Source organism: Equus asinus, chromosome 11 (assembly GCF_041296235.1).
Source record: "Equus asinus isolate D_3611 breed Donkey chromosome 11, EquAss-T2T_v2, whole genome shotgun sequence".
In the NCBI taxonomy this organism is placed as follows: domain Eukaryota; kingdom Metazoa; phylum Chordata; class Mammalia; order Perissodactyla; family Equidae; genus Equus; species Equus asinus.
The window spans coordinates 32,072,492-32,085,635 of record NC_091800.1 but is presented as its reverse complement, the minus strand read 5'-3'; the positions used below and the strand labels follow the sequence as shown (position 1 = coordinate 32,085,635).

The 13,144-nt window shown below is 36.0% G+C and overlaps 1 protein-coding gene across 8 annotated transcripts in view; it reads left to right on the top strand.

Moving 5' to 3' along the window:
* Positions 1-13,144, top strand: part of DGKH (diacylglycerol kinase eta) — a 182,818-nt gene that overhangs the window by 93,714 nt on the left and 75,960 nt on the right. For all 8 annotated transcript variants that reach the window (XM_070480850.1, XM_070480851.1, XM_070480847.1 and 5 more), the window contains 2 exons: positions 7,895-7,999; positions 8,258-8,390. In XM_070480850.1, the coding sequence (XP_070336951.1) occupies positions 7,895-7,999; positions 8,258-8,390 (238 nt within the window). The remainder of the gene's footprint in view (positions 1-7,894; positions 8,000-8,257; positions 8,391-13,144) is intronic.

Here is a 13,144-nt window from a genome sequence, read left to right as displayed (position 1 = left end):
CTAAGGGTTGCATAGGGTCCGTATGCATAAAAGCAGACAAGATGCCCAGGTGCCTCACCTTAGTTCCTTGAAGAGCTTTGCTTGGGATTCCCAAATGCTTGGGTATATATTTTTTTAATTGTGAAAAATGTCAAATACACACAAGCTCAGGATAAGTGTGATCAACCCCCACATCCCCGTTGCCCACTTCCTGTATTATCTAGATGTTACCACACTTGCTTCATCTCTTCTTTTTCCTATTTTATCTGAAGTATTTTAAAGCAGATCTTTCCCATCATTGTACTTGACCCCTCATTCTTTAGTAGACACACCTAAAAATATGGTTGCCACATTTTAACTCTGCCTCTTTTCCATCTTTCTTCTCAAACACAGCCTGGGTATTCCGAAACTGTGAAAGAAAAAGATTTACTGAGTTGACCATAGTTACTCAATTCAGTATTTTATAGTGAAGGAATAATCTTTTCTTTTTTTTTTTTTACTTGCTGTAACAGTGCTGTTACTTTTTTGTTGACTTCTTATATAAGAAGTCTGTTAACTAATTGTAGACAACTCATTTAGCTTCTATATTTATTTTTTCTTTTCAATAAATTATAATAAAATTAACCCCATACCTAACTGACAGAGATGATTGAAGAATCAAGGAGGTACTGCCTTTTGCCATAAGTCTGTAGTCAAGTATTCCTGTAGATAAAGAGACAGACAGACATACTCTTGGCAAAAAATGTTCTGCTCTCATCCAGAGGCCTTTTCTATTTCTATAATTAGTAGATTTCTCATAGTAATTGTTTTATATATTTACAAAAAATTTCATTAGAATTTATTTTTTCATTGCTTACACTTTTTTGTAGAATCTTGGCACAAGTGAGTAATATTTTGTATAAATATTCATAAAAAAAAGCATAATTCTATGCTACAGAATTCTCAATTATTTATGTCAATGTTTAGGTAATTTCTTGATTTGCAGTTTGCTTTTTGAAATAGCTATTATGTCCAGACAATAGATAACTTCTCCTTAGATAGGAAAATAAGCAGCATTGGGGCAGACTTCCTCGTGTCCATGACTAATGCATCCCTCTTTATTTTGAGACACTATATGGATGTTTGATACTTTCTGGTGTACATGACAGGAATGCCCACTAAGACCAGTAAGTTGTTATTCAGCTAAAATGACTCATCAGTTAGAAGGATGATCAGTCAGCCAAAACCAAAAACGTGGAATGACTTTCAAAGATCCTCTTAGACTCTCAGTAAAGAGTGTGTATGTGTGTTTGTGTATGCATGTAAACATAATTCTAAACAGACATCTGAAAGATTTTTAGATCATTCTGAAAAGTCATAGGGAAGACCTTAGTTCAACTTCCAAACAGTGTGATTTAGGATCCTATTTACATAGTGTACTGCCTATCTAGCAGAATTTCTTTTATGAGTGCCAGCTGTAGACTAATAATGAGGTTCTTGCATGTGTGTCAGTCGCCTTTTCACCTCAGTCTTATCATTAGTCCATTACATCTTTATAAGTTATTTCACATCATTTGAGATGTTGTGAAATTTGTGTTCTGGAATTTCATGGAACTACTCTCTTCCTTCTTGAGCACTTACGCAGATCCCACAGTGTTCAGAGCTATAAAATGAATGTTTATGGTATTGCATCACTATGATAAGGTCTCTTCCTAATCTAAAATTTTATTATTTTATTGGTTTAAATTTAACTATCTGTTGAAAATACCTGTGGCACTTTCTCTGGTCATGGTGCCAAAAATACATTTGTTGTGACATTGTCCTTTTCTTAGTCTTTCGTTAAAATTCAAGCACCCTTGAGAGAAAATATGCATCTTTTATTGTGTTTATCATCTATTAACACCTCAGGAAAGTTACTTTTTAGGTCAGTAATTGTCATCTTGGAAAACAGATGGGCTTGAGTCAACTAGATAATAAAATAGGGAAGTATTGACCCCAGAAGGCAAAGGAGTCAGAGCCTACAGAGGACTTGTAAACTCAGATGCCTCCAGGGGCCGCTGGGTAATATAAGCGTATGAGGTGGCCAGCTGAAGAAGATAGGTTTAAGCTGCTTGTACTGTGAGTGAGCAAAGTGCCTGTCTGATATGATGGATTTTAACTTGCTGTTGTTTTCCAACACAGGACTTCAGGGTCCAAATGGAATGGCCAAACACAACCATCAGAGGTCATCATCCTGTGACCTCTGTCCTATCACATGGGGTGCTGTAGGTGCTAGGCTTTTTCAGATTAGTCCCACAGAAAGGAATACTCTTTGGGAGAGATGACAACACTAGAAGTTCGGGAGCAGAGGGGTGCTGAAAAGGAAGATAGGGAGCCATAAACATTAAGAATACTTTCTTTGCGTTATTTAGACCAGACTCTGCCTTGACTAATGGCAAAGTTGGATGCGTTCACTACCCTTCATGGTTGATAAACAGGGGTGTGTGTCAGAACCCCCTGTCTAGCTTTGTCAAACTACAGATTATATCTCAAATTATCCAGCCCTCCCCTCAAAACAAGATTTTGATTCGCCAATTCTAGTTTGGAGCTTGGTCAGGTATATTTTGAGAAAAGTCTTGGCTTGATTCAGGTGCACACACATAGTTGAGGACCTGTGCTCTGGAATGTAGACGTCCCAGTTCGCTCTTTGAGATATGGGAGTATCTCTGTCTCAAAATAGTCACTTAAGATGTATGACTACATTGCAGTTTGGCACATTTAAGTTGTCAAAGTGAATTGTTTCGTTCCATAAAAGAAGAATGAAGAAAAAGCAGCATACATAATTTAAGAGTTGGATATAGATTTTATGAGGAAAGATGGAAGAGGTATGTTAAGACTGAGCAGTTGGCAAATTCAGGTATAGCAAACCTAGTGTTTAAGAGACATATAATTATACCTGATTCAGCTTTAACAAAAGTCAAATTATATCCCCTAAAATATATGTAAAATATATAAAATAAATATAGACAATAAAAATTGTTATAGTCAGGGCAGTTGAGGATTAATCACTAAAAGATACAACAATAAGTACTGTAATAGGGCAGATGTGATCAGGTTGTTGTAAAGAATTTTAGATTAGAAATAACAATCTCCTAACAGAAAATGTTGTGGGAAATTTAAAATTACTAGAGAAGGTTGCAGAGTTTCCTTCATTGCAGAATGAAAAATCTGAGTTAAGATCCAGCCCAGTGGCGTAGTGGTTAAGTGCACATGCTACGCTTTGGTGGCCTGGGGTTCACCGGTTCGGATCCCAGGTGCGGACATGGCACTGCTTGGTAAGCTATCATGTGGTAGGCGTCCCACATAGAAAGTAGAGGAAGATGGGCACAGATGTTAGCTCAGGGCCAGTCTTCCTCAGCAAAAAGAGGAGGATTGGCAGCAGATGTTAGCTCAGGGCTAATCTTCCTCAAAAAAAACCAAAAACTGAGTTAAAATGAGGAACTCTCTATCTTGAGTAGTTTAGGCACAATCGCTACTAGAGATGGCATGCTGAACTCTTTCCATGTTGTAAGGGGATCTGATGCTCTTGACTTGGGTAAGCCTCTTGCCATCTTATATTCCTGCTTTGGTTCGGGTTAGACGCAGTGCAGTTAAGGGAAGACAATCTTTCGCTAATTTGTTGATATTTTCCTAATATCTTCTAAGGAGTAGGTCATTATCAGTATTCCTATTTGAGTGGTTTGCTAGTCAGTGACTATTTTGTTAGCAAAATGCCTCCATTTCTGACTGAAGCTCATGTTACTTTTGTCTTTGGACCACACTTACACAAGAAATGTATACATTGTAGAAGAAAGCTGTAAATACATGCATAATTTCTGTCAACACTAAGAAGAATTGGGATGCTAATAGTGACTGAGCTCTGGCTTCGTAACAGACACTGGACTCAGTGCTTTACTGGGATTGTCTCTCTAATCCACAGACACTCCGCAGAGCTGTGAGTTCCTGCTCTGCCCTCACTTAGCAGCTGCGAGACTGAGGCTGAGAGAACCAAGGAAATATTCACAGCCAGACATGTAAGAAAGGATGCTCTTAGTTTTCCATCTAAGTCAGTCCGACTCCAGAGTTTAGGCACTGAATCACTCTGCTGTTACATTAGTGGTTTCCAGTCAGGAATTCACAGATTAGCAATTGCCTGTGATTCACTTCCCTGCAGAAACTTCTCTCATTTTTTAAGTTCTAACACTGTTGTGCGGAACAATGAAATATTTTTAGAACACCGGTTCTCAAACTTGGCTGCACTTTGGAATCACCTGGGAGTTAAACTGGTGGGCGGGTCCCACCCTCATGTGTTCTGAGTTGACTGGTGTGGCGTGTGTGGTCTGGACCCTGGGATTTTGAAAAATCTCCCAGGTGATTCTAATGTGCAGCAAAGTTTGCGAACTCCTGCTTTGGAACAATGCAAAGTTTTAAATTCTAAATTCTCATCCTTCTGTTAGTAAAAAATGGTAATATTTTTACTAACAGAAGTACTATATGTTTACTTTAGAAACTACAGACAAACCAAAAAAAAAATTACAATTAAAATTATCTATAATCTCTCCACTCAACGATAACCAGCGTGGTATTGGCTGTGTATCTTTTTCTCCTGTGCATGTTTGTGTATTTAAAGTCTTAACTATAATATTATTCTTCTATAGAATTTTATGTATTTGACACCAGTTTGTCTTGTATCTGTCTTATGTATTTACGTGCTTTACCAGACTGAGAAGGTCTTGATTCTTATACACACCTGGTAGTGTTGCTGGATTAACCCTTCTAGGCCAGTAACTCTCAAAGTGGAGCAGTGTCTGTATTAGTGGAGAGTTTTTATGTTATTTGAGGTTGCATTTAGGATCTAACTGATTTGGGTGTCTCTCCTTTGTACTCTGACTTGTGCAGCACTTTTTCAGACAAGCAAACCTTGGTTTCCTTTGTCTCCCTTCTAGACCAATAAGGCAAAGCCCGTATGGCTTGTATCCCTGGGCTCTGGCATGCGGTCCACGCTCAGTAAATGCTGGGGTGGATGAACAGGCAGGTGTGTTCCGAGATCTGAGGTGGGAGTGGTGGTTATAGTTTGAAAAAACTAATTATGGAAGTAAGTTGAGGTGAGAAAAATTATTTGGGAATGTTGGGCAAGTGGGAAGAGAAGATAAGAGTGGGGTTGAGATGAGGACAGGGGCTGGGGACTAGGGGACACTTTAGGATAGATAAGCTGCAGATCCTTCAAGAAATGTAAAAAGCCCTCTAGTTCCAGAACCGTCTTGGCCTTGGCCCCTAACAGGCTCATACAGTCTTCCCGGGAATAGCATTCCCCACCCGTCTCCTCTCTCTTCCGTCTCCCCATCCTACTCACTTTTCATAATAAAAAGGCTGAGTCAGATATACTTTCAGAGTAAGAACCAAATAGTTGTTGAAATTTGCTGCTCCCCAAATATTCTTCTGATAAAGATTTGGGTAAGAAACCACTGTAGTGTGGTGGGGTTCAGTTAGAGTACAACCAGAGCCTGTCAGTTAACACCTGTCATTTGCTTTCCTACAAAGTTTCGTCCTGAGGAAGAATTTAAATAAAAGTTGGAGAGGGGATTCAGAGAACTGAAGCCCTGATGAGGGATTACCCTAGAGGAGAGTAATTTGGGAGACATGACAGATTTGCTGGGCTAGCCAACCTTCTCTTCAGTTAGGCCCACACAACTCTGGGCTGCTCACTGAGGTATTTTTGGTACTGTAGCCGTAAAGCTAGACATCTCTGCATGGCATGATTTATGAAGGATTTTCTTTTTCATACTAACTTCTTATAATGTAACTTTATCATCAGTAGATTTCTTAATCACCCTTCATCACAGGGCCGGTAAATCAAAATTATTTATTATTTCTCTTTGGTTCTTAAAAACTTAACTTTTATTTTAAGAATGTGATATGATCTTTACTTGCTTATGATTATCCATTTTAAACAAATGTTCATTAAAATTGCAAATGTGTGCATTTTACTTCATCAGCATATAAGGTGCATACATTATTTATATTGTTGAAATCCTTTAGAACTGAGGCATTTATGTAGTTCCAAAAACTACAAGAAAAATGAGAAGCTGTTTCTTTATCTTTCTTTCTCCTATTTTTGTTGAATTCACGATGACTTTTTAAAAATATAGTGGCATTAAAGATAGTTAAAACCATCAGACATCCTGCTTTACTTAGAATAAAACAAAAAACAAAATTAATAAAATAGCAAGCCTGATTTGCTTATCTGAATAATGCTCATCTCACTATAAGATCATAATGAAAGAGAGGGAATCCTTAGAGTTACGTCACATAGTATAGCAAAAAAATAGATAAGAGAAGTACTAGAGACTATATTTATTTCAATAAATATCAGATTTATTCAGTGCAGTGAAACTGAGATTTCTGAAGTGCTGTGCCAGCCGTTGGAGCCAGGAGTGTATTATGATTTAATGGTGTCTCTCTGCTGCATTTGATGAGCTGTCCTAGGAAAACATTTTGAAGCAATAAAGCATCCATTTGGCTCCTAAGTAACGAGGGAGGCATTGCTCTTTGCATTAACTATTTATTCAGGAAGAAAAGTGACCAACTGCTAATAAGCTTTATCCAAAGAGAGCAGTGGAAAACAGAAGAAAATGCAAAAGTGAGGTTCTGTTCAATTTCATAGGCAATTAACAAATCCCCAAAGCTGAGTGGTTGGTGCTCCTCCTCCACGTGACTTCTGGCCAGCTGTATTTAAGCGCGAGTGCCTGTCAGATGTATTAAAGGCCTCTTGGGTTAAGGAAGGAGCGTGTAGCCTAAACTAATGACAGATGAGAGGAGGCAGTGACTGGTGAGTAGCTAAGATTGAGCTGATCTCTATAGTTTTGAACAATGGACTTATTTTCCAAGGTGAAAAGTAGTGATAGAGCCTTGCTAGTTTACTCCTTTTGGGAAGGGTGTCTTTTTTTTTTTTTTAAATGATTATTGCTTTTTCATGACTTGAAAAATCTCTATAATGCAATATGTAGATTATCACTTGATCAAATCGCTTTTAACGTGAGGAAATGTCTTATTTGCTTTGTAAATAAATATGTATTTATTATTTAGAAATAGTTTCTAGGTTGGCATGTTGCATTTTGCTCAGAATCTTCACACATAAACAGGGGCTTCTTTCAAGTCATTTCAGAATCTCACTGAAGCACTTTTGGTGCTGTAACGGCATGAAATTTTTATTCCCCTTGCTTTAAGAGTCTTAATATAGCTAATTTGCATTCTTTAGTGTTATGAAAAAGGTGAAAGTCACAATTATTTTCTTCCCTTAAAGCCGACTAAAGGACCCCCCTTATGCTAATGCTCCTTCCTTGCTCTCACTAAAAAGTAGTACAGTGGAGTTCTACACAATGAGGAAAAAATCCTTCATATAAATCATATTAAGATAGGCAATGGAAATGATATATAATCCCAACATTATTTGATAACAGAATATTCTTCATACCATCGTAAACCAATTATGAAATCATGTAATATTTCGTTCTTTTGATTTTCAATTTAAAACAAGTCTATGTTGAAAACTACGTATTAATTCTAACCTTACTGTGAATTATTTTAAAGTAAATTTGAAATCAACTTTCAAGATATATTCCTTGAAAAAAAACACGTTGTTTATTGGGTTCATGGCCTTTGGTAAAGGACTAAAAGGCCTGAAAAATGAGGAGCAATGAGATCAAAGACAAGAAAAGGCTCTTTAGAATTTTTGTTTCCTAGACCACGTTGCATCATACTCGGAGAACTAAAGTCATTTATGTTACAGAGAATCTTACTTTCTTCATGAGGGAAATAAGGACTCAGAGATTGCAAATGGAATTACCTTGTAAAATGCTAGGTTTTGCAGTAATCTCTCTTGTTATTAACGATCATTAGATTGAATTATCCCTTTCAGATAATCACTCCCTTCAGAAGACTAATGCTGTGTGCCGAGAACAGAAAGGAGATGGAGGATTGGATCAGCTCACTGAAGTCTGTACAGACCAGAGAACCTTACGAGGTGAAGTGGCATCTCTTCTGTTGTCTCATGTTCTTAACCGGAGAGCTGAAGCTGTATTCTGCAAAAAAAAATATGTGTGTGTGGATTCATTGAGCAGCTTAAGTCTGATGTTAAAATTTTTTTTACTTAAAGCAAAGTGTTTTAGTTTTAAAAATTTTGGATTTGAAATTTTAATCCTAACTATATATGTTTCGAATAGTTACCATCTGTAGTCTTGATCTTTTGTTTGGAAAATCTGTGCTAACGTCTCATTTCTAGGTGGCCCAGTTTAATGTGGAACATTTCTCAGGGATGCATAACTGGTACGCCTGCTCCCATGCCCGACCCACTTTCTGTAACGTGTGCCGAGAGAGTCTCTCCGGAGTCACCTCCCATGGCCTGTCCTGCGAAGGTACTGTAGCATCCAGCATGTGTTCTCCCTCAGCGCGGACTGTACCCTAAACACTGCCAGTGGTGCTTCTGTGACTTGAACAGAGAAACCTCATCACAGGAAAACCTTTTCCTTGGATGGAAGCAGTTCCTAGGAGCATCTCCGCAGGAACATAGTGTTTAAATTTTATTGTAGCTTCAAGTGGAGCTCTGCACACATAGGACTAACTTAGGAAGTATTTTTACTGAGGGCAAGATAATATAAAATCACTTGAAAGGATGTATAAATCAAAATGTAACATTTCACTCCTGAGGAACCAGCAACCACTGTTTAAAAAAAGTCTTTAGACTTTGTATGTCGTTCTTGTTTTCTAGCGTTCTTTTTCAGTTCAGATTGATCATGGAGAACAAAACTTTCTGTGAGGAGAGTATATCCTCTTTGGCAGAATTTCTGATTACTTGTATTTCATTGTTTTGAATGTTTTTAAAATTTCATTTATGTTTAATTTAGATGGATGCCACCCTTTTAATTTCTTTGAAGTTTTCTAAAAATAAGGCCTATGCTGTTGTTTCACTATAGGATTTTTAGGTTGTTTTTTATTTTAAGAGCCATGACCACTAAAAACAAATACACTACTAATTGCCAAGAGAAAACTCATAACTTCTTTAGATTTATTTAATTTCATACGTCAGTGATCACGCAATTGTGTACTACTTTTTGAGCTACGAATAATACTAGCTTTTCTAATACAAAAAATTCTTATGTAAATTTGAATGTCACTTTATTATAATAAAATGAAATAGTAATAGGGTCACAGTTTTATTTCATTTTCAAGTATACAATCTGAGGCATTTCAGCTATTTAATATGATGTGGCGTGGTGATTAAGACCAGAGCTCTGCATCAGCTGAAGAGTGGTATGGAGGGTGCTGTGGTGAAGGTGGAGAATGATTAATTTGGGAGTAGTCCACAAATGGTTTGTGGATGAGAGAAAGCTCAGGCAAGATGGCCAAGTTGGCTGCAAATGCATTCATTAGAGTAGCTGAATGGAATTGAAACATAAATAACTGTGATTTGTACAAATAACAGCTGTCTATCACTAATATCAACTATTTAATTCTACTTTTCAGACTACGTTAGCAAAAAAAAATAAAAACTTATCTAAAAACAGGGGCATCCCACTTTAAGAGATCCTTCCTAAACTTAATAAAAATATGGCTTATCAAAGGAAAAAAAAAAAAAAAAAGACCAGAGCTCTGCAGCTCAGCCCTCTCAGTGGCAGTCCCATTGCCAGCCTTGCAGTCTATGACCAGAAGTAGTTTAACTTTTTTAAACTTTTGGTTCCTCATCTGTAAAATGGGGATAATAGTCATTTATACCTCATGGAACACAATGAAAATTAAATGAGAGAATACGTATACTAAAACTGCTTTTCTAGTCAAATAATTTGTAGAGGTTTGTAACTGCACCATGGCCCAATGAATGAAAATGAACATGGAGGAGACATTAAAAATTTTTTTAGACTTAAGGAATGATTACAAACAGAGATATAATTGGCCTTTATGACTTTAGTAATCTGAAAGGGTTCCTGTGGCTCTGAGTTACTCCGACCAGATCTGTAATATCATGGGGTACTGTTTTGAAGGGGTTTTTATTATTCCCTTCTAGTCTTCATCCAAAAAATACTAAAAAAGATATCAGATCTGAGATACTCTGTGGTGCCCTTCTGATTTGAGAGTTATGCATTATTAAATATCTTTAATTGCTTAGGAATTGAGGTTAATAGTGGGATGACTGTATATTTTTCTAAGAATTTTAAAAGAAAAATGAAAATTACATTAGCTGGTGAGAATAAGAAACTTAAAAGTCTTTAAATAAATTTGTTATATTACTCTGTTAATAATGAAGGCTTTCTGACTTTTTTTAGGTCTCAATCATTGTATTTTGAAATTATATTTTTAGAGGAATATGTGTTAGTATTCATTTTCTCTGCTGATAAAAATTTTGTCTGCAGCATTGTGCCCATTAGTAATTTTAGAACCGTAGCAGGAGGTTTTAAAAATCCATGGGTTTTATGAATATATAAAAAAGTTACCTTTTTATTTTTATGAGAATGTAGTTATTTAAGATATTTTTATCGTAACCAAAGTTGTACTTAAACTTTAGAAATACCCCCAAAATCTGAATAAACTGATTGCTTCATAAAACTAAAGACATAGGATATAAGAGGCTTTAAAAGTTATAATAGAGATGGAAATACAAGGAAAATTCATTCAACAGTGACAGTGAATAACTTTGTATTGGAATGGAATCCAGCTTCTGGGGTGTGAAGCTATCACTAAATTTACTTAATCTTTCTGTCCTTGTTTTTCATAATAAAACGAGGCTGTACTGATTTGTCTTCTAAGTTTGTGTTCAATAGTAACTAAAATTATTATTTTAAAGTCCTTGAGAATATAAAATATGACTGAAAAATAGAAGACAGAAAATACTTTTTTTTTCTTTCTGCTTTTTACCCCCAAACTCCCCCCCTCCCGCAGTAGATAGTTGTCTATTTTAGTTGTGGGTCCTTCTAGTTGTGGAGAAAATACTTTTAATAAATAATCCCATAAATCAATTGAAAATGCTAATTATAATTTCAGAGCATAATTGTTCTTCACAGTTATTTAAACAGTAATTTAACAAAAAAGGTTAAATGGTGATTTTTTTTTGTTTACATCAACAGCATCAACTATGTCAACATCTACTTATGAATTTTTATCTTAACCACTGTTGAACTCTTATAAAGATTAACTGTGGTAAAGACTGAATATTGGAATAAAAAATTATAATTTTGTTACATGTCAGTATATTTTCTAAGTTCTGTGGTTTTAAAGTAATGGCTTCATAGGTCAGGGAAAAGTGCTTTATTTCAGGATTACTTGTTTGGAGAAATTTAATTGTCATCTAACAAAATTAAGTTGCCTGTTAATCGTTTCCATTCCTTACTGACCATAATTGCAGTCTAGTTTGTTTTATTATTATTATATGTTATACTAAGCAACTTTGTAATTCTCAAGGCTCATTGCATGAAGCACTTTATTATTACAAAAGTATGATTTTTATTTTTAATCAGCTATTTGATTTAATGGCAAAATTTTCAAAGGGCTATGAGGGGCTGGCCCTGTAGTGTAGTGGTTAAGTTTGCGTGCTCTGCTTTGGTGGCCCAGGATTCACAGGTTCAGATCCCAGGCGCAGACCTAGCACTGCTCTTCAAGCCATGCTGTGGCAGCATCCCACATAAAATAGAGGAAGATTGGCACAGATGTTAGCTCAGTGACCATCTTCCTCAGGCAAAAAGAGGAAAATTGGCAACATGTTAGCTCAGGGCCAGTCTTCCTCACACACAACCACAAAAAAAGCCATAAAATTATACCCTGTTGTCTTATTTATAGTTCCTTCTTTGCCTCTTAGAAAACAGTCATTGACTGTTAATATCAAGTAATTATTTGTACTTAAAAAGCAGCCTGGGAATTCTGTTGCAGATAAAACTAAAACTAGAATCATACTTTTGAGAAATCCCAAGATAGATGAAAAGGCCTAGAGAAGCTAACCAGCCACAGTTATAAAATTGGACGAAAGGGGAGCAGGTCATGGTAAAGTTGTTTTTCAAACTAAGCTTACTTCCTGTAGTGCTGTTTCCTTACGCTATTGTTTATCAGCAATAAAATTCAATTGAAAAATTGTTTTCCATATGAAGTCTGTGCTCAAGTCAAAAAGTTATTTATAACAAAAATAATATGGTTTCCAGGAAAGAATTTGTCAGTGTACACAAAAGAACAAGTAAATGAAACATTCCAATGTCTATAGACTAATAGTTTTCAAGGACAAACCAACTGAGTTTAAGTGGCCATTTATATTTCGGCTGTTCATGATGTGTGAAGCATTCTGCACATTTGGCTATAAAATTCTTCCGTATTTTACCTGACCCTTTCGTTTTCATGTTACATTAAATTAGGACAATTTAAGAGAATGGTGTGTAGCCCATCGTTTCAAATTTGTTAATGGTTTACTGGTAGAAATTCAAAAATCATGAAAAGGGGCCACCTCTCATTTAGAATTTAGCAACAGCTACCTTACTATGTTTTCACTGAAATGATCTCTACCTTTAAATATTTATCTGAAAAGTCAGAAGCTGTTATAACGTCAGTATCCACGAATGCTTGAATCTTTTGTGTCCTTAGAAGGATAAATAAGTTTAGTGGTAGTCAAGTTCTGATTTTCATGAGCAAGGGTTAATTTTTCAAATAATCTGTGGCGTATTTGTTTTTTCATGTATGTGTTGCTTCTCTCTTGGTTGTTTCCTCTTATTTCTCTTTTGTAGGCTCCTTTATGAAAATATGGCAGCAGAGAATTAGTGATACGTGTAGTGGGAACATCACTTTGTCATTCCTTTCGTCTACATTATAGCAATCCCTACATAATACTTTTAAATGACAAAGCCATCTTTGTGCCCTTCGTCAACCTGTTTCCTGTCATCTCTGGATATTTTCTTGATATGCTTGCTCTTTAAAACTCCTCTGAATTATCCTGTTCTTTATCCTACTGATATTTTCAAACTTTTAATTTTAAATATATTATACATATAGAAAAATGAAAACATCAGAAGTATACAGCTCACTGGATTTTCACAAATTAAATACACTTATGTAATCAGACCCAGATTAAGAAAATGGGTGTTACCAGCACCTCTGTGTCACTGAATTTTATTTTCTTCTGTGTTTGTGTGTGTGTATG